The sequence below is a fragment of the Pelobates fuscus genome, chromosome 5 (assembly GCF_036172605.1).
Source record: "Pelobates fuscus isolate aPelFus1 chromosome 5, aPelFus1.pri, whole genome shotgun sequence".
Taxonomy (NCBI): domain Eukaryota; kingdom Metazoa; phylum Chordata; class Amphibia; order Anura; family Pelobatidae; genus Pelobates; species Pelobates fuscus.
In genome coordinates this window covers 363,923,346-363,946,253 of record NC_086321.1, presented here as the reverse complement: position 1 = coordinate 363,946,253, position 22,908 = coordinate 363,923,346, and the positions used below count along the sequence as shown (strand labels likewise).

The 22,908-nt window shown below is 43.0% G+C and overlaps 1 protein-coding gene across 2 annotated transcripts in view; it reads right to left on the bottom strand.

Annotated features, from left to right (window-relative positions):
* Positions 1 to 22,908, bottom strand: part of RAB40B (RAB40B, member RAS oncogene family) — a 72,428-nt gene that overhangs the window by 6,309 nt on the left and 43,211 nt on the right. For both annotated transcript variants that reach the window (XM_063453372.1, XM_063453373.1), the window contains exons 3-4: positions 2,022 to 2,082; positions 546 to 606 (exon numbers count right to left, since the gene is read on the bottom strand). In XM_063453372.1, coding sequence (XP_063309442.1) covers positions 546 to 606; positions 2,022 to 2,082 — 122 coding nt within the window. The remainder of the gene's footprint in view (positions 1 to 545; positions 607 to 2,021; positions 2,083 to 22,908) is intronic.

Genomic DNA, 22,908 nt, shown 5'->3' with positions numbered 1-22,908 from the left:
CGATCCCCCATGCCAAATTCCTGTGTTTTCGTTGAAATTGGGAGAGGCGATTACCTATGGAAACCACTAACTCACGGTCAGGTGTTCCCTGCCCAGGGCTTATCAGAAGAGCACAGACTCGGCAGGGTTACAATGCATTGTGTACACACACTGCATGAGCGGGATTTAACTGTACATGTCTCTATTATCCATAGCAAGGGCAGGACTGCAAATTAACACATTCTGTGTCTAGTAAAAGGTGTCGAACTTGTCAAATGGAAACATCAACTTGTTTTTTACATTTGTAAGCCGATTCAAAGTGAAGTTTTATTTGTATCTATCCCAGGAGTGTTACCTTTTGGCTACTGTATTGTATTGCAGACTAACACTGGGCATTAAAATAAAAAAATAGAAATGTTTTTCTTTATTTCAGACACGCACAAAAGCATCTCAAAACTACTTTTAAAAAAAATATCTCATCCAAGGACCACAAGTACAGCGATGATTAGGTCATACAAGCTGGAACTGGCTGCGGCATCGGATCATATGGTTTTCTGCAAACTTACCTGAGCACCGCGGGAATATGAACGAAAAATAGTGCAAAACCGCCCTTGCCCTGATGTGTCCCTAGGAGAAGAAGAAAAAAAACAAAAAGACATTAAAACAAAAATGTAAAGTACAGGAAAGGGTTAATATTTAGATTTCCTGTTGGCAGGTGAAGAGAGTCTAGGAGTAAGTAAAGCCGTGCTTCCATAGCATAAAAAAAGGGTTAAAGAAACTGTAGTTAAAAAAATAAATAAAAAGAATAATGATAATCATTTGATATAGCATTAATCAGGAAGTTAGACACTACAAGAATAACGTTCTAGGATTCCGGCCACATGGTTTAAATATCAGAAGCAATTGCTTTTCCGGATTTCTATTTGGCTCTGAACCCTTTCTTTAAAGTGAGTTCACGTTGTGCCAAGGATCAGAGACCACGTCCCTTTTCCAATGCCAGACAATAAGCTGAGCGATCATTCCTCCCCTGACCAAATTCCCTGGTGAAATCTCATGCGGATTAGATCTGGAGAATCAATGCGAGCTAATTACGTCTCAGAAGGAGGGATTTAATGCAGAAATCTTGCTTTTCCAATCATGTATAATGTTTTTTACAGACTCAGAAATAAACTAAAGTAAATGAAAATGTGTAGGATTTATATTAAAATGTGGGGTCATCCTCTGTGAATAAAGGGGACACTTTACATTAAAAACGGCTTTGTTGTAATAGTGCAGGCTTCCCCAAACTACGGCCCTCCAGATGTTGCTGAACTACAACTCCCATGATTCTATGAATGAAATAGATAGGCTGAGAATCATGGGAGTTGTAGTTCAGCAACATCTGGAGGGCCGGAGTTTCGGGAAGCCTGTATTAGTGCTTCCAGATCGTGGTCCTGCAATGTCGCTGCTCAATTCTCTGTCATTTAGGAATTAAAGGGGCACTATAACCATTTCATCACATTGAGTTGGTTGTGATGCCTGGAATCCCATGATACTGTCTCTCCATTAAACCATTTTCAAGCACTAAGTTAGGGTCCCTGGCCATCCAGAGCCCAGCCCCTACTTAAGGTATAAGTAAGGCAGAGATTACATACATCATTGTAGTCATATCAATTCCTACCAGCAGTTGTGGCTGTGATAGCCGACCACTTTCAGTCTAACACTCTCAAGCAAAGCCGCTGATTGCTGCTTAGGCTAATGGTTCCTAATTCGCCTGAGCAGCACAGATGGGTTTGGCTGCTGGTGACTCATTTTACATTAAAACATGACAAACTGTGCAACGCTGAAAGTAAGGACAGCGCCAGGCGACTCCACACACTATAACCACTTCAATGAGATGAAGCAGTTACAGTGCCTGCAGTCCCTTTAAACTTATAAGGTATACAACACACTGAGCAAGAATTCAGTGATATCTCCCTCCATACCTAACACAGAGGAACAGAATGTCACACATCTCGAATACACTAAATATTATATTACAAGGAAGAGGAGAACACCCTTACCAGAGCTGTAATTTTATCCGCCGACCATCCAACAGTATGGTTGTCGTTTTGTAATCAATTCCTGAAACAAAACATACACAGTGATTTATTTACAGACTCTGATAAATATTTACAGGAAACAATCCATTGCTCTGATTAGTTGTTTGTTTGTTTGTTTTTGTCACATCTTAACTTAATAATAAATAATGCAAATAATGCAAATAATGCTACATTGTTACAAATATATCATTTTCAAATTCTTGTGAATTTACAAAAAAACAACAATCAAATCACACAAAACTGAAAGGTTAACGTGACTCTGCAATAGGATCAGGGATCAAAATTGACTCTAGCCATTGGGAAGAAGGCATTCACCCCAGGTTAATGTGTCACCTCTAGACATGCAGTGGCTACTAACCTTTAGGCCTGGCCAACACCGTAGGACTTGAAATATTAATTAAGCCCTGAATGTGGTTTGAGAGCATGTATAAATATGTAGAAATTACTCTATACCCTCCCCCCTCTTTCACACTTTAACAGTGAAGCAATTTGCAGGGAATTTACATTGGTTTCTGTGGCAACTGCCCCAGAAGTTTGCCCAAGAAATGATCTTTAAAAACACAGGTTTCAGGTTGCAATTGGCAATTTAAAACCGACAAAAACAAAAACACACAAAATGTATAAAAAAAAAAAAAATACACACACAATCTGTGTGTCGGAATTCCACGGAGACCTTGGCTAAATAGGGAACTTTGGATGATTTAGAATAGTTGTGATGATCTGCATTTCAAGATAAAAATTTAATGAGTGGATTCCTGTTTTGCAACAGGGATTAACCCCTAGAGAGGCGAGGGGAAAACCAAAAAATAAAAACCAAAGACTGGTGGGTAAGAACACAAACAACCTTTTAAAAGACGTGTTTTGCCTTGCATAGCTCTGTTAAAAAGCAGATTGTGTGCATCTTGTTTTCCTTTGTAACGTGACAGTCATGTCATACAGTTCTGATGCACACGGAGATGATTTTTTTTATACTTCTCACTGCAGCTCACGGGAGGCCAGGAGGTTGGTGCGTCGCATAGCAGTAATGTTACAGAACATGTTGTACAATACATCATTTGCTTTGTGCTCAAACTTCACAAAGAGAGATTAGATCTAATTTTAAACACCGCAGTCAAGCCAATGAAGCAACTTTAGAAGTTCTATCTGCACCTCCTGTACAGGTCACTAAAGTTATCGAGGAGTGAGGAAAGGGCAGGAAGGTAGAAATAAAGGTGAGTGGGCAGGTGTGTAAAACATAGGGGTCTCTGTTGAGGGCACACATCCAACACTTCAACATGCTATTAGACAGCACATAAAACTGCTTAGCCTTTTAGTATGGAGCAGTCATATGCTGCAGGAGGTCAGTTAATTTGTTCATTCAGTCACTAACTTTGTGAGAAATTCGTTTATCGTAAACAGGAGGGTAGGAAATGGCAACCAAAGCATTGTTGTGCCATTGGTCTATCACAGGGATAGGCAACCTTCGGCACTCCAGATGCTGTGGACTACATCCCCCATAATGCTCTTACACCCATAGTGGTGGCAAAGCATCATGGGAGGTGTAGTCCAAAGCATCTGCAGTGCCGAAGGTTGCCTATGCCTGGTCTATCACAACAAAAGCCATATGTAAACCACAGGTATGTGAAGAGGCCCACCACCCAAAAATTGCCCTACAAACAAGGAAACAGACTGGAACAGGCCTCAATTTGCCCGAAGCACACACAGGGTTAAGTTAATGTACAAACCAATAGGGTTTAGTATGGCTGCAAAGATTATTCAAACAACTAGATGTCTAAACCAGGTCAATTACAGATTTAGCAGCCAGAATATTCTCCCTATTTGAATTAGCCTCAATGCACAGACACAAAGTATAGTTAATGATACTAACTGCACAATGGGTACATGCACAAAAACGTTTACTACGGGTAACGCTCACAATTCTATCAAGTCGTCAGTTGTGTTCCTGAAATTAAAGTACATTTCGCTTTCCCATCCTGCAGTAAAACATAAATTATTCCAGATGTGTTTCTTTGGACCTGTAACCCTGAGCGTATATGAGTGCTGAATCAGACAAAGGTCACAGAATCTATATCCTTATCGCTCTCCGATCAATAAAACAAAAACACTCCTCATAACATAACAACTTGCATTCCACACCGGGCAGGAATGGGTTTGTTTATATACATACAAGCATTTTTATTATTTTGTAAGGCGACTCCTCCCTCATTGTGTTGCTAGATTTGAGCAAGAACGCAGATCACACACAGGAGGGGTCAAAGTGTCTGTCGATTGAAATATTGCATGCTGCACCCAAATATCCCCCAAACCGCACGGGCCCTCCAGTACAGCAATGTGAAGAAATGACTCTAAAGGAGTCCTAGGATTGCATGGAGCCGCACGTTTACTTTTGTATTGTATCATATATAGCACAAGTATAAAAGAGAATTTCAATAACATTCACTATATCAGAAGGTAAGGACTGAGGGGGAGGGTAGCAGAAAAAGACAAGGAGTGGGAGAATAGGGGGACAGGAGATTGGGGGATACTAAAAATGTTGAGAATGGATAGGGTCTAATGATGGAGGCCGACCGCTAGTTAAGGTGGGATATTCGCCACAACGGTAAGCAAATGGACAAATATCACCATAAAAATGGTGACCATTCTTCTTAATTACGGAATGATTCACTGTACGGATACAGATCTTTTTAGGCTGTTACCAATCCCTTTTATATTATTATGATTTCTGCATTTATCTCCATTAAGCAATGCCGGTCTGGTTGTCATAGCAACGTGGGAGAAAGAGCGTGTGGGTTCTCGATGTCCTCTCTCACAGTCTGTAACTAAGATGTAGCGGGGACTGGCATCCAATCGGATGCAAAAGAAAGGCTGGGGCATTATTTTAGAGATTAATTTAGTTAAGTAGAGAAGATAAAAAGTTAATTAAGGGAATTTCATTTTGCATAATTCGTGGGGGGCAGGGGAGATAAACAAATTAAAATGAAATACATCCTCTTCCACAACAATACTATATAAATGTGTCACGGGGGGTGATAATGGGAGGAGAAATAGATTGCTTTGATCTATATGTTATGGGGCTAAACATATAATGTCAGAACTCTGAAATGGTGTTTTATTTCCCATCACCAACAGTCGATTAACATCACATTTACTTGAATCCTTACTATAGGGATATACACACTTTTAGATAAACCGATACCTCCCACTATTGGGAGAATCTGGATCGGTACAGAGTGGACTGTCCCAAGGGGAGAGCTGCATGCCAGTGATGCAATTCGTAACACCGGAGATTGCCATTATGGCCCGGGTTTACAGAAGGTGCGGGCATCCATGCACGCCACGCTGACTGACCGTTTCCAGGCCATCCCCACACAGAACATCACATGCAGAATGCAGAATGTATTTATGAAAGAATTTGTTGGGTATTAAACTTTACACAGTTCTCATCTTATACTTCGGGGTGAAAGTGTAGTAAAGGTGGATTTGCAAGTCTGAGCAACATGTGTAAATATATGATTTTACATAAACTTTTTTGAAAAAACAAAATGTAAGATATTGAAGCAAAGTTTTATTTAAAATAATAAGAAAAAAAATCAAAACTATTTCAATGAAGAATATGAGTATTTTATAAGGTATTTGGGGGAAAGAGATACCAATCGGTCCTGTTGCCTTTTCCCATCTTATTTACCATACAGAAAGGAACAGGTTGGCATTGCGCAATATATATTTCTTAAAAATCATATGTTATCACCAACGCATTATGCATTTGACACGGGTCATTAAGATGGTGTGATTTCAAGCTGTTCCGGCAACTAATTCAGTAATTGCAATAAAAGTTGTTTTTCGGGGCGTGGGGAGGTTGCATTTTTGTTTTATAGAATAAAGGGGACAGTGACTCTCCATGATATTTGTTAACGTCATCAAAAAATATATATATATATATAAATAAATGTAAAGAATTGATGAATGTGAAAATTATACACTTGTATATCTAATTTTTTTTAGGTTCTAAGGTTTGCCAATGTTGGATGATTTTAATAAAATCTGTACAATGATCATTAAAAAGGTTAAAAGAAAATCTAACAATTGTGTAGAAACATAGTGGTTTTAAATGCAATCTTTCAAATGTGCAAAAACAGTGGTAAATACAAAAATAAAAATAAAAACTAATAATGAGTTGCAAACAAATATAGAAAGCATTTTAGTGTCAGATCTAGTGAATGATGATAAAGTTAAAACGGCATTTTATTCTCTAATTTTAACCCCCCCCCCCCCCCCCCCATCATATTTAAAAACTTAAATTTAGTAAGCAACATAGCTTTTGCTATTAAGGGAATAAGAGGCTTTCTAACAACTAAAAAGGATACTTCCTCAAAACTTCTCTTTTCATAAATCAGTTTCAAATAAATATCCAATCAATTATCATCCAACCAACCTATAGTAAGTATAGATGTTTTAACCATTTAAAAATCTGACCGTTTTCCCAGCGTGGGGGTGGCCATCTTGGAATTGCGCCAACATGTCCAAGCCTTGGTCTGACCGGTCTAAACACAGCCTGTAAAAGTCATCTGATGTCAGCAGCCATTCAGAATCTGTAATTAGCCAACAAACTCCAAGCTTTCGATGGAACGGGTTCTCTGAACTCAAAATGTAGGTTTCTGAATTGTCAATTTTGTTGTCCACGCCTTATTAACATAACCCTCCAAATATAGTGACTATTTCTGCACATGTTGGCTCTACTCCAGAAATATCTGTATTCTCCAACCATGTCATAGCTGGGGGTATTTGCATACAATAGTTACAGAACGACATCATATATGTCGGTCTGTAGATATTATAATTTATGCATTGGCACATCTAGTTATCATGATTATAATAACTTTGTCAGCGTGTTCGGGGAGTTAAAGCAACGTGCTCCAAAGCTTGCCTTGTGCGATCTTTCCCACCGCCCCCTCGCTGCCAAGCTGTCACACTCACACTCCTACATGTGCAATTATTTGCCCATCAAGAATTAAAAATATTCTCTTCACCAACAAAACACTTACACCCCCATGCAGCGAGAATTATGGTACTTATGCAGTCTTTAAAAGGACAAGTACTCCCCGTTAACCTTTTCATTGTCAGGAGGATGAGCTGTACAGATTTCCAGTTGGACAGAGTTCATTTTAATAAAACCGCAATAGCATTTTATTCTCCCCTTAAAGATTTAAAGAAAATCTATGAATAGGCCAAAGCATCAAATTTAATTAATTCATACTTCCCAAGTGTCCCTAGGACTGACAGTCTATTTGGGGGCTCAAATCCCGACAGCCCTCTTTTCTATCTTAAGATCATATATCAGGTGGCCACATAGTCACCTATAACATCTTTGGGTATCAACATTCGTGGGTGCATCTCCAGACTCAACCCTAAAATTAAAGTGTCCATTTTGAGATTGTGAGGTATGGCATTATACAGAGGCTATTCGAGAGTTCCCTTATCCTCCTGACGTAAATGCAAGAAAACAGAATGACCTCATGGACACATGTTTGCAATCAGTGTTGGTCAATTCCATGTAAAACTCTTGTTAAGAAAAATTTAAATTAAAGTTATATTTTTTCATAAAATCATTTTATTTCTGGTTTTCTCAGGAGTGACGATTTGCGGCTGAGGTTTATTTTAAAGTACGGTAGCAGATGGCGTGTACACACTTACAGAGGGATCTATGTATGTTCGAACGTTGAAACAAGTTCCCATGACAGTTTTTGATACAGTATAATTAAGTCATAAATCCAGATCGCTCTCTTATGCCACAACTATTCTCTTGCCCTAACAAAATACAATATAAAATTTAGCAAAAAGACAAAAACCCTCTACAATTGGATCCTCAATGTTTTTACTTTGCACAGTTTCAAACATTGTGCTTTTCTGATCTCCACACAACAGTGGTGATTGTCTTGACTGCAACAGATACTGAGTTATTCTGGTCATGTCCAGACTTTACCACAATGTTCATGAATGAGTACACTCCTTCCGAACAGGAGAATCCGCTCTTGGGCTGAATACTAAACATCAAATGTTTGCTTACAGATATATTATATAATATTCCTTCAACATGTACAAAAATCGAACAAAAATTTTTCAGCACGTTCAAGAAGATAATTCCCTAAACCTGGTCCTGATTACTCAGGACCTGAGGCTTCAATTCTGGTTGTGAGTGGGCCTTGCCTGAGCCAACACATATCAAAAGATCTCCCTGCTCAGTTCTGTGTCCCCTCACCAGCTCACAGAAGCATGGGTGAAAAGTGAACCTGCATTACCGAGTCCTATAATGCTCGGGCAAAACTCGTAAGTAAAGTGCTGCAGCAGTGAGTGTCTATATGGAGTGGGGATATGGCGTTCTGTCATACACCCACCCTCTGCTCCTGGCTCCGGTCTGGAGTATCCCTTTAAGTTGGCCAATTTTGTCAGTGTGTAAAGTATGGGAAGGGGTGATAATGGCAAAGTGACACAAACTGAGGGGGGGTGTTATGGGTAGTGGGCTCCTCCCAAGATGGTGCACTTGATCCGCACCTTGTCACATGCTTCCAGAGGCTCTAAGAAGGGGCCCTTATCTGGCATCCTGCCAAGGGCCCTGCACAACCTATAACATAAAAAAAAAAACTTCTATAAAGCTCCATGCAAGTCTGTGATTTTTTTGATTCACACTTGTTATGAGGCATTGTTTTGAGCTGTGCAGCTTCCATAAATAGTTTATCAGAACATTTTCGAGCATTCCCACTGCCTCTCGGAAATGGCTGCATCACAGGAAGCTGAACTCAGAGTACCCAATGGTCAACTACTTAACCCTTTAAAAGCAACACAGGAGTCCAAAGCTGTAACTAGGGAGCAGATCCAAGCGAGACTCTCCCTAATGAATTGTTTAAACCGAAGAATTAGGAGCTGTTCCTATATGGAAAGGAAACGCCATCTTCCTGCACTTCAGCTCGGAATAATTTTCCAACGAATAGAGTGAATACACCTCCGCTCCTCTGCTCACACAGTCATTTTAAAACACCTACATGCTTTGCTCTGCAAAAACTAAAATGCAATGTAGAGCCACTATGACATAGGAGAACTTTGAGGGTTCTAAGGAGCTTCGAACGAATGGTTACCAGTGCAGAGAAATACCAGATACCGTTAGATACCGACCGGCATTACATTAAAGGACAAATGTCACCTCGAAAATATATATTTTTTAATATAATAATTTTTTCACCAAGTTTTGAAATTAAGATTTTTTTTTTCTTTCTTTGAAGGAACCCTATAGGGTCAGAAACCCAAACATGTATACCTGACCCTATAGTGTTAAAACTCGCCATTTAGCCCCCCTCGGTCACCTTAAATCTAGTAAAAACTCACCTTATTTCCAGCGCTGTGCGCGTCCGCCTCCTTGGCTGACATCAGAATTGACTATCTCAGCCAGTCACCAGCCAATCCAATGCTTTCCTATGGGACAGCGTTGTGATTGACTGAGATAGTCAGTCAATTCTGATGATCTCAGCCAAGGAGATGGGGCTGAGCCAAATGCCACCCTGGCCAATCAGCATCTCCTCAGAGATGCACTGAATCAAATGTACAGTGTGGTGACATCAGTTTGACAAATATCAGCTTCAGTGTGGTCAGTAAACATGTTTGGGGATACAACTAGTGGGATTTGCGGTTTATGCTTTTCAGACTCCTGCTTAGTAGACTGCAAAGGACAATGACTGAAAGACCATAATGATGAATGGCCTGAAATCAAACACTGTCTGACCCAAGGTGTATGTATATGGCTGAAGGATACTGACATATACTGAAGGTGGCAGTGAGTTTTTCACATTTTATTTTGCATATCCTTTATCAATCGTAAAATAGTAAAAACAAAAGGGGAAGGAGAGAGACGACAAACCCAAACAGGACACTTAAAGGAGAGGGCGGGGGAGGAGACTCGACATTCACACACACCAACTACAAACCTACCTCTCAAAGCCTGCTACCACAAATATAGACAGCAACCAGAGATATTTAGATCGCCCCAGCATCTCACGACTAAGACACGAGATGAGACAGGCGAATTCCCAAATCACACAGTCATAGCAAGACCTACGTGCCTATATTACTATGTCCTTACACTTCATTATGTCACCAGAGTCAGTTGAACGACTCTCGCAACCTGCATGTCGTAAACTCAGAAGAAGATGACTGCCCTTATGATACACCAGACGAAACCAAATAACCAAATAACCAAATAACCAAATACATAACGAAAACAAGGCACAAAACAATAAAATCACAATCTTAGCAAACACACACTGCTCACAACACACCATACCGGGGGCACACCAGATAAGCGGAACTGGGTAGTCACAGAACCACATGAAAATCTCAGCCACCATGACTGCAGGGAGTAAGCTGCGAGACCTGCGAGTTTAAATCTGATAAATCTACACTCTTACAGACTACCTCTTAGGCTGTATACGAGACCTACAAGTCTCAGACACTAGTCATGATGGATGATCACACGCTGAACCAAAACATAAGAAAACCATATACATGCTAGTGAAACCGTGCCGTCAGAAATAGGGTTATATCTAAAAAATGCCAAACAGTGCGTTATTACCTATCACACACAACTTTATGGCAAATATTATTTCATTTTGTGTTATTCTATAATCTTATGAGAACTGTAGTGGCATTACAGGAGTCCCAGTAAAAAACAAACATTTTCTCGCACAAAAAAATAAATAAAGATATTCAAAAAAATAAAATTAAAATAATCATAGCGTAACACAGTAAAATGAAAAATCACAATAAGGGATAAATTGGTCCATATTAGAGTTGTGACCATGCCCTATATGACGTGTGTTCATATGCCCCCCTTGCAAGCTAACATGATAATCCATTGGGAAATATAGGATATCCACTACGATACCACATTATATTACCTGTATGATGAGATATCTTGAAACCTCAATTGCACTGGTATTCTAGTTCCACCTATGAATCCCTATTAGCTTGGTTGCTTAATTTATATGGGGCCTGCAAGTCTCCTAATTATTACCATGTTCATAGACCTGCGTGTCTAACCCTTGCATTGATGATCGATACCTTCCTGCTTGAGATGCATATAAGACCTGCGAGTCAACTTTTTGCAATGACATATTACCTTATGACATAACAATAAAAATGATATTTAAAAAAAAAAAAAAAAGGAAAAACAAAGTCCAGGACAACCACAGCCTGGCTTTCCCTACTACGGTTTTACATTGTCCCATGGCATGATTGGCTAAACCAGATGGTTACTACTGTTAAATGACGGCTATTCTTCACTAGGTCACCTTCTGCAAATGCTTTCTAGCGGTTTAGATCTGGTCCTTGTTTATATGTTCAAAATAGCGTAACTGGAAATTTCCTCTAACTTCGCTATGTTCAGATACTTTGGCTATAAATTTGAAATGGATCCCTTTAACGAATAAACAGATTTAATAGGAACGCGAAGGAAAGAACGTTCTAGACCTTTGGGAATTCTAAGGTTGAGAGCTTTGAAAGAATTCCCTGGCCAGTGTCAGGGTATACCAGCAAAAGTATTTCTCAAACATAATGGGGGAAATTCATAAGAGTAGCTAAGTCACTACCGATTCCCATGGTGACTGCTACACTTTTAGTACTTTCCCATTAGTGCCAATGTCCTCCTCTACAAATGTTAAAAAAACAAAGCATCTTTTCATTGACAGAGGAGTAAAATGTACCAATTGAGGAGGTCTAAACATAAAGCCAGATGTGAAATCTGGTGATTTTAGGAACACTATAGTGTAAACAAATACATTCCTAATGCTATGTTATTCCTATGCCTTTTTTGTATTAATGTGTCCCTCCCGTTTACTGTTTGCCATAAAAATTATTATTATTTTTTTGCTCACTTTATTGCCTCCCGCATTTCCATCAAGGAAGAATGGCCTCCTCTGCGATGGTCCAATCCAGAGCTCCTCTGAGGGGCATTGGGGACCGGTGAGTGCCACAAGTGCATGCAAGCTTTCACACAGGATAGCACGGAATTCAATGCTTTCCTAATGGATTCTGCATTTTGTGACCTAAGTTTTACTAAAATCAGTGTAAGGGAAGCACTTCTCGTGACTGCCAGTAGACATTGCAGGGTTAAAAGGACAGTACCACTGCACCCAGACCACTTCGTAGAGAAGAAGTGGTCTGTGTAACTATAGGGTCCCTTTAATAAGCTGATTTGAATAAACGCTGACAAGCATGGGTCTGACTGTACTTTCTAATCATGCCCACGAGCCGTAGCTACTAGAACATTATCACACTGTGTCCATCATCCAAAAATCAAGTTCTATAGCATTCCTTTGAAAAATAATTATCAATCGGCAATCGCTCATCCCTTATGTCACATGTAAGCGTTTTACGAGGCTGACAGCTCTCTAATTGGTTGTGCATGCAGTGGAGGACAGGAGAATTAAACGTTTATCTAGAAGCTGGTAGCTCAACGCCATACCAATAGACAGAAGTATGAATAGATATGGCAAGTCCAGGCATGTTGTGGATTACTGTGTGCGAAGCACTTCGAACGGATTAGATTTCATGCATTTCTTTCAATCACTGGCAGTATTTTGAGTCAAGCGGTGATTCCCAGGTATTGGAATACAGATCCTGCCATACTCTTTTGATGTGAGTTGTACTCCAATGTGCAGATAGGGACTGGACTTACCACCCACAGAGCACTAAACCAATGTGTTAATTAATGTGTACTTACAGCTAGTAGCAGGCAGCCTACAAACCACAGTGAGACAATGTAATCTGCTGTATAAACCACTTCGAATAATCACTGCGCACTCCAGAAGTGCACAAGATGCACGGAGCACAAGAATAAAAAATAAAAACACTAAAATTAAATTAAAATAAAGACACACCAGATCTGATTTTTCTCTTTTTCCCCCCTTTTCAAAATTCGCTATTTTGGCCTCGATTTTGTAATTCTCACTTCTACTGAAGGTCCCCGAGCACCCGCTGCGCAAGTTCACGCTGCGTCTCTGGCCGATGCATGCGCACTGGTCCAAACAATGAGCAGCATTGATAGGTTGAGAGGCCAGGTGACTCCAGGCAGCACAACCTTGAGAGATATAGCAATCCCACACAATAATTTTGGCCTCTCTCTCACAGATCTCATCAGCGGGGTACCACGGACAATCCTCTATGCACAGTTAGCATGTTATCCACATCTGGATTACGCGTTAGCAGACTAAGAATAATCAAAATAGCAAAAATACAGAGTGAAACAGGTGTGAAAATATCTAGAAATGCAGGTTCTGTCTAGCATTTCTATACACATCTCGCCACTGCATATCACGTTCCTGTATTACGATGTTGGAACAAATTGGTCTCTGTGTAGTATGTTTATTTTTCAATGTTATTTCATGTTTTATTCTGCGTGCATAGAACGTAGAGATCTTTGTAAAGCTGGTCTCGATTTGCACCAAAATCTCTCGCTCTGCTATTTTTCAAAACAGCATCCTCTTAGCTATGCTTTTCTTTCCGTAACAGGGGGGCTGGTTTTAAAATACAAAAAATAAACTACACAAGACCCAAACAGTCTCTCAAACTTAATTCAATTTAAGACAAAAGACACAAAAATGTCCAAGATCCCAGAAAATTGATTTAATAACTTAATGAGGAATATGATGCCAGCCTGATGTTTGGATTGTTAATTCGAGAACACGTGCCTCTTCTAAAACAAGCACGTTAGGGCCCAATTTCAATAAACCATAACCATTCGTAGAATTGTACCAGGAATTCAAAGAAAGGTGGATTTTAAGAGGAGTTCAATCATTGCGATTTACGTCATTCTGAAAACAGTGTTCTACATATTCATTAACATCAAATACCATCCCAATATGTACGGAAATAAAACATGCAATTTATAAAACAATCAAAACTATACATGCAGAAATTAGTTTAGTTTGTTACAGATTTTGTTCTAAATTGCATAATGCTCAGTTGTATTGGGGAGTGAGGGGTGGCAGACAGAAACTGTAGTGTTAGAAATACAAAACCCTAGGAGCCACCATTTGACTTCAATCAATTAACTTGGCAATTAAATAGTGCCTCGATCGTGGTCTATAACAGGGTTGTTCCTGTCAATCTGTCTGGAAAAACACAAAATCGTTATCAATATTTACCCCTCAACCCCAATACTTTTCAAGAAAACTATCAGATACTTAAAGGGGAAAGCAAATGCAGTAACCACTAGGGATTGTAAGTATTATACAAATAAAGTTTACCCCAAAATTTATCTTGAAATTCCTTCACGGTTTCCTTATATTCACCTATCTGTGGCGCACAGACTCCACCCTCCAAACAAGTGATGTAATTTGGAGAAACATTACTTCCCCATTTAGCTGTCCAAGTATTTGATCTCATGTCACACCATAGAGGTCAACCTTCGGGAGACTGCTCATTGTTTGAACAGAGAGCCAAAATTAAGACTTTTTTCCACCAGACAATATATAAATTCTCCCGCTATTACCATCTCCAAATTGAACCAGGACATTTAATTGGACTCAATTCTGCCCATAGAACAGAGTTTTGCGTTCAAACTGGCATACGGTGGGTTAATGTCACTGGAAACAGATTGCATTCAGCAATATAATGAGCATCGCCGAGCGGTTTGCAAAGCGTAATTATATATGTAAGGGACTGAAGAACAACGGCGGCGTTCAGCTGTTCCTCCTAGTCTTTGCAAGATCTCTCTAAATAAATAAAATCCTCGGCATATCTCGCCCACTCGAAAAGCCTCAGAACTGACTCAATGTCATGAGTGGGACCAGCTCACAGTGCTCAATCTCTATTAAATGGGGGAGGGCACAAAACAGCCCCCACTAATTAAGTAAAGAAGAATTCTAAAAATCTAACAGCATAATTAATCTCTGGCACTTAAGCCGACTGACTAGAATAGCCATCATTCACAGTGGCTAAACAGGTATCATTGAAAACTTATTTGCAAAATCTTAATGTTCGGCATCTCTAGTCTACAAAAACAGCATCCAAGGGTGGTCAAAGGAGTGTGTTTACAGGGGACCACCTTATGAGGCTTCCGCAGCTTTTAAATCATATGGGGCACAAAAGATTAGGTGATCTTCAGAAGCATTTTTGATTGCAACTATTTAAATAAATCATTGTTAAAAACAAATAAAATCAGGATAATCTTCAGAGCCAGCCACGAATGTCAGCCGCGATTCTGGCAAGTCAGTGACCCTTAGAAATCTGAATCACAGAATAAAGGATGGTTGAAAAATTATATTTAAAAAAATGCTTCCTAATATTATGAAAAGAAGTGAAGAGATGGGTAAGACTGCTCTATATCAGATAAACTGCCTTCGGCTGGTTTTAAAATGTTTCTCCACAGCATAGACAGTACAAGAAAGGATGCAATAACTTAAATCTTCCCTCTGTAAACGCGTTCCTAGCCTGTTGGGGTCCAGGCGGGCAAGTTCGTGAAATTTGATTATGATGGACTTCATAAAACGGCATCTTAAAATGTATTCCCTCTTCTCTGCATATTACAGGCAGAGTTTAATGGAGTGAGATAGCTGTTGCTTAGAATTCACTAATTACTGTCAGGGGGATAGTAATTTGTCAGTGTTAATAGCTGGGCTGAAACATCTAAACTGGGAAGTCATTCAGGGTTGCGGACCATGTAATTAGTGCAGGAACAAGCTGCAAGTCAAGGTCTAAGCTCTGGAAATGGTCCAGAAGTGATCCATTCCAAAACATACGAAATCAGCCCACCCAGGGCCAACTATATATGAAATCAACTATATATGATCCATACTAGCAAATTTTTACACCTACAGCTTTCTAGGAGTCTGACAACCATTAACCTCACCCTTGCTCAGTCATCAGTGACCAAAATGGACTACTGCTGGAAGTAATAATCCTGAGGGGTCATGTGGTCAGATTAAAATCACAAGCCAAGTAATATCCAGAGCCATTAAAGGACCACTATAGTAACCCAGACCACTTCAGCTCAATGAAGTGGTCTGCGTGCCAGGCCCCCCAGGTTTTAACCCTTCAGATGTAAACATAGTTTCAGAGAAATTGTTATGTTTACATTGCAGGGTTAATCCAGGAAGACAGCCATTAGAGGCTCTCCTGCGACGCTTAATGCGAAAATCGCATTGAGCACGCAAAACATCTATAGGAACGCATTGAGTAATGCTTTCCTATGGGCGGTTTGAATGCGTACGCAGCTCTGGCCGTGCATGCGAATTCCGCTCCACTCGGGAGCTAACGTCACCAACGCCAAGGGAGCCCGGCGCTGGATTAAGGTAAGTGGCTGAAGGTGTTTTAACCCCTTCAACCAAGCGGGATGGGGCCCTGAGGGTGCAGGGACCCTAAGGACTACATAGTGCCAGGAAAACGAGTTTGTTTCCTGGCACTATAGTGGTCCTTTAATATAAGTTTTGCAGCTTCCGATGTAAATTCTAGGGGGTTCATTGTACCCCAGCATGTAGCACAGGCCTATGCCTACTCACTGCCTCCTCCTCCCCATTTTAGCATTTGTCCAGAAAGCAAGGTATAAGTCCCAGTGGAACCTTTCTAACCCTGATCAGTCTCTATAACCCAGACTAGGAGGCTGTCACAGAATGGCGACTGCTGATTGCAGTTTACCATTCAGAGTTTTTCGGATCTCACCTGGCAAGACATGACCAGAAAAGGTAAAGAGCAACTAGCAAATCAGGTCCGTGAGCTTGCGTGTGAAAACATGCTACAAGGTGTGTAGCGGATTGGTACCGGGCTGTCCCACGACATGTATGAGAATAAGTGTATTTGGTCATATGGCTGGTTTAATGTGTATGTACATGTATAGAAAGCATGGTATCCGGGTATAATGACAGTTAAATGTATGTAAAGAATTGTATTCCTCTAGTTGTTCGGTAGAATCATTCAAATAAAACAAGGGAATGAAACTACCGAACAACCAGACCACCCAGGAATGAGTGTGCCTCCAATTACCGTTTGCAACAATGTTGCAAACAGGTAATTGGCAATCAGTGCAGTGTGGTCTTTGTCCTCTGGGTGGCCGCCATTCGGGAAACAAACACGTGGCGGCGGCCATCTTAAACTACCGAATGACCCGCCGTTCGGTAGAAAGAGCCCCATAAACAAGGGAATTCATTCAAACCCTCTCCAGGCTCTATAAAACAGGCAATTCGCCTGTTTTCATTCCCTTGTTTGTGACCGACCGCAGGGCCAAAATGCATGGAACTGTTTTCGGATACTTTACCCATGCGGTCGGTCAAATCTTTGGAACCCCATATCTCACGAACCATTCATCCGAATGGGCTAATTTTTAAGTATGTTGGTCCCCCAGAATAGAGCTATCTGGGGATGTTGGATTTGTGGATGTACCCCAAGTATTTAGGGTACATCCAAAACTCGGGGAAAACTGTGTACACAATAAGGGGATTATGATGCTAGAGGAGGGGAGGAGATCTGTGGGAGGTTACTACTTAGAGATTGGATAATGTCTTAAGTGATAGAACCTCCTCCCTTGCATGGGAGAGGGCTTTATAAGGAACTGTGGAATAAAGCTTGTCAGTCTACTCCTGAAACTGTGTGTCGTCCAGTTATTGGGATTGCGATGGGGATACTGCTGTATTACTTTACCTGCTGGAAACCTTGCCTATGGACTTAACATCACCTTGTTCCTGAGCCTCACTGGAATCTCTAGTGGAGAATAGCTGTGCAAGATCGGCTCTCCGCTACATTGGTTGGCAGCGCTGGGATCCAAACTCACAGAGGAACAAGCGTAAATGGAGTACGGATGGAGATTGATTTTTCTGCGCTAAAACGCTCCACGCTAAAGGACCTCCTAGAGGCAAGGGGTATACAAGCCAGCAATAAGAAGAAAGCAGTACTTGTTACAGAACTCATGGCAGAGTACAGAATGGAGGGCGATTCAGTTCCGGCACAGAGGGAGCCGGGAGGAACACCACAAGGATCGGAATTCCAGAGGCAGGTTCAGTTCAGGCTATCCTTTTATGGGGAAAACCCCCCAACAGAAATTGTTACCAGGACAATGGCCGAGGTACAAGAATTCATCCTAAGGACACAGGCACCAGAACAAAGCTCTGCAATTAATGTGCCACAGGAAGGTAAGCCTAAAATACCATACCAGGCTTTTAAAACATATGTGGAGGCAGAGGAAGATATAGACGCTTTCCTGCAAGACTTTGAAAGACTGTGTGCACTGCATAAAATTAACGCAGAGGACTGGGTACCTATTTTGGCCGGAAGGTTAACCGGGAGGGCAGCAGAGGCATATCGGACTGTACCTAATGACGAAATAAGGAATTACAGTAAAGTGAAAGAAATTATACTCGCCAGGTATGCTATAACACCCGAGGCATACCGGCGGAGGTTCCGGGATCTAAAGAAAACAGAGAAGGACTCGCACGCAGAGTGGGCATGCCGATTACAGGGGGCAGCGCTCGGGTGGGTGCAAGCTAGCAAGGCACGTTCTATGGAGGATGTAATACAAATGTTGCTGATGGAGCAGTTCTATGAGGGAGTAACCAATGAGGTCCAGGAATGGGTAAGGGACAGAAACCCTACTTCCCTTACCGAGGCGGCTAGGAAAGCGGATGACTACCTGGATGCACGCAGGTCACAAAAACCTGCAGCTCCAAAAGCAACCTTTAAAACATTCGGGGGAAACAACTACACCCCAGCTCCACCGAGACCGCTACCACCACCTCCACCACCCGCTGCACAGCCCCGGTTCCGACAACCCACCGCTGGCCCCTGTCATCACTGCCAGAAGTGGGGACATTATAAAAGGGAATGCCCACAGCTACGGGACCGTTCCACCTGGATTCGTCCAGGCCCACCTCCACCCAGGGCGGCCGCAGCCCACCACTACCAGGACCTAGTCACCACCCCATATGGTTCCGCAGTCCCCATTACTACTGTGGAACAATGGGAGGTACTGCACGAGGCAGATCCGGTCCAGGCCAATGTGGATAATCTACGGCACCATCGACAGACGGTATATCTGAATGGTACAGCAGTCCGGGGATTACGAGATTCGGGAGCCACCATCACTTTGGTACAGAGCCACCTGATTTCAGATCAGGCAAAACTGAACAAAACTGTTGCCGTCCGGGTAGCTGGGGGAGCAGTGTACCGGCTACCTACAGCAAGGGTACATTTACATTGGGGAGCGGGGGCAGGGGAAGTGGAGGTGGGGTTGATGCCACATTTACCGGCGGAGGTTTTATTGGGGAACGATCTGGGGAGGCTCACTTCTGCTTTTGAGCCCCAGTCACCCACCACAGGAGAGGTCAACCCTGTAGTCACCCGACAACAGGCCCGCACCCAGGACCACAACACACTGCCGGAGGTCCAGGTAAGCAACCCTACCCCCCCTCTAGAATGTGTCCCCTGGGCTCCACCTAATGAATTTGTAGCTGAAGTCGCAACAGACCCCACGCTTCAGGTGTATAGGGACAAGGTTGGCACGGGTTCCCCCGGGGCGGAGGGAGAGAAGTTTATCTGGGATAAACAACTTTTATACAGGGAAACAACCAAACAGATTACGGGGTTAGACCCGATAGCGAGGAGACAATTAGTGGTACCACAGCGGTACCGGGCTGAATTACTCCGGATAGCGCATGATATTCCGCTATCCGGACATCTAGGGGTTAGTCGCACCAGGTACAGACTAACCCAGAGTTTCTTCTGGCCAGGGATTAGCCAGGAAGTACGCAGATATTGCACGACTTGCGATACCTGCCAGAGAGTGGGAAAAAGGGGGGATCGCAGGAAGGCTAAACTTCACCCCTTACCCATAATAGAGGAACCTTTTAGCCGAATAGCGGTGGATCTGATAGGCCCCCTCAATAAAGTTAGCCCGTCAGGAAAACGGTATATTTTAACGGTCGTAGATTATGCCACCAGGTATCCAGAAGCAGTGGCTCTGACCAACATCCACGCTGAGACGGTCGCGGATGCCCTCATGCGGATATTCTCCCGGATGGGATTACCCAGGGAGATTCTCGGATCAGGGTACCCAGTTTACCGCAGAATTCACCCAACACCTCTGGAGGATCTGTGGCATTAAGCCTATTATCAGCGCCCCTTACCACCCCCAGACGAACGGGCTCTGCGAACGATTCAATGGTACCTTGAAGCAGATGCTCCAAACCTTCGCAGAGACCCACAAGGACTGGGAACGATTCCTGCCGCACCTCCTATTTGCATACCGGGAGGTGCCGCAGGAATCCACAGGGTTCTCCCCGTTTGAATTATTGTTTGGAAGGAGGGTCCGAGGCCCATTGGATCTTATTAGAGAGCATTGGGAGGGAGACCGGAGCACAGATGGCACTCCCATCCTACCATATGTGTTGGCCTTTCGGGACCGCCTAGAAGCGTTGACCAAGACGGTACGGGAAAACCTTCAGGAGGCCCAGACCCGCCAGCGTACATGGTATGATCGGGGAGCCAGGGACCGTAGCTTTCAGGTCGGGCAGAAGGTACTAATTTTAAAACCTGTCCGACATGATAAGTTACAGGCCGCCTGGCAGGGCCCATATAAGGTGGTGGAGCAAAGATGCGATACCACCTATATTATCGGCCCCTGCACAGGGACTGGGGGGCGACGCATGCTCCATGTGAACATGCTGAAGCCCTACCACGAGCGTACTGAGGAGGTAACCGCCATCTGTGCCCCTAACACGGAAGAGTTTGACAGCTTACCCCTCCCCGATTTGCTGGGGGATGGGCAGCTGTCCGGAGATTTAGGGGAGGTTACGCTGGGAGATCGGCTGAGCCCACAGGAGCGGATCGAGGTACAGCAACTATTGGAAGAGAAACGCGACACGTTCTCTAATGTACCTGGATACACGCCTCTGGCAACTCACCGGGTCGAGACCCCAGGGCAACTACCCATGCGCCAGACGCCATACCGCATTCCAGAAGCGGTACGGGCAAACATGCGTAAGGAGATCGACGAAATGCTCCAACTGGGGGTGATTGAACCCTCAGACAGTCCTTGGGCATCTCCTGTAGTCCTCGTACCAAAGCGAGACGGTACGACCCGCTTCTGCGTGGACTATAGGAGATTGAACGAGAAGACTGTATCTGACGCCTATCCGATGCCCCGGATAGACGAGTTACTGGACAGAATGGCCAGGGGCCAATACCTCACCACTATTGACTTGTGTAAAGGTTATTGGCAAATCCCCCTGGCCCCAGACGCCATCCCGAAGTCGGCCTTTGTCACCCCATTTGGCTTGTACCAGTTTAAGGTCATGCCATTTGGGATGAAAAACGCCCCAGCCACCTTCCAAAGGATGGTGGATCGACTCCTAGATGGATTCCAGGACTATACATGTGCCTACCTGGACGATATTGCTATTTTTAGCAATACGTGGCAGGAACACTTAGCTCACATCGGAGCTGTACTAGATAGGATAAGGGAAGCAGGTCTGACCTTGAAGCCGGCCAAGTGTAGTATCGGCATGGCTGAGGTACAATACCTGGGACATAGAGTAGGGTGCGGTAAACAAAAACCCGAACCCGCCAAAGTAGAGGCTGTAGCCCAGTGGCCCACCCCTAGGACTAAGACCCAGGTTTTAGCGTTTCTAGGGACAGCAGGGTATTACCGGAAGTTTGTTCCCAATTATAGCGCCCTGGCCAAACCCCTCACTGACCTGACCCGTAAGAACCTTCCCCGCCAAGTAAACTGGACCCCGGAGTGTGAGCAGGCATTACAACAATTGAAAAATGCACTGATAAATGCCCCTGTCTTGGCAGCTCCCAATCCAACTAAACGTTTTCTTGTTCACACAGACGCTTCTATGTTTGGATTGGGGGCAGTACTGAGTCAAGTCGGGGCCGATGGCGGGGAACATCCAGTGGCTTACATCAGTCGCAAACTGTTACCTCGAGAAGTAAGCTACGCCGCCATCGAAAAGGAATGCCTGGCTGTGGTGTGGGCCCTAAAGAAGCTACAACCCTATTTATATGGACAGCCCTTTTCCTTGCTCACGGATCACAACCCGTTAGTCTGGCTGAACCGGGTGGCTGGAGACAACGCCAGGCTGCTGCGCTGGAGTTTGGCGCTACAGCCTTTTGACTTTAATATCCAGTACCGGCCGGGTAAGCAGAATGGAAATGCTGACGGGTTGTCAAGACAAACTGACTTAGAGAAATGATCCGTGAGCCCCCGGACATCCCCAAGCCGATCCGTGTTGGATCAGACTGTGTATGCCGGCTTGTGGGCAAGGGGGAGCAGTGTAGCGGATTGGTACCGGGCTGTCCCACGACATGTATGAGAATAAGTGTATTTGGTCATATGGCTGGTTTAATGTGTATGTACATGTATAGAAAGCATGGTATCCGGGTATAATGACAGTTAAATGTATGTAAAGAATTGTATTCCTCTAGTTGTTCGGTAGAATCATTCAAATAAAACAAGGGAATGAAACTACCGAACAACCAGACCACCCAGGAATGAGTGTGCCTCCAATTACCGTTTGCAACAATGTTGCAAACAGGTAATTGGCAATCAGTGCAGTGTGGTCTTTGTCCTCTGGGTGGCCGCCATTCGGGAAACAAACACGTGGCGGCGGCCATCTTAAACTACCGAATGACCCGCCGTTCGGTAGAAAGAGCCCCATAAACAAGGGAATTCATTCAAACCCTCTCCAGGCTCTATAACACAGGCAATTCGCCTGTTTTCATTCCCTTGTTTGTGACCGACCGCAAGGCCAAAATGCATGGAACTGTTTTCGGATACTTTACCCATGCGGTCGGTCAAATCTTTGGAACCCCA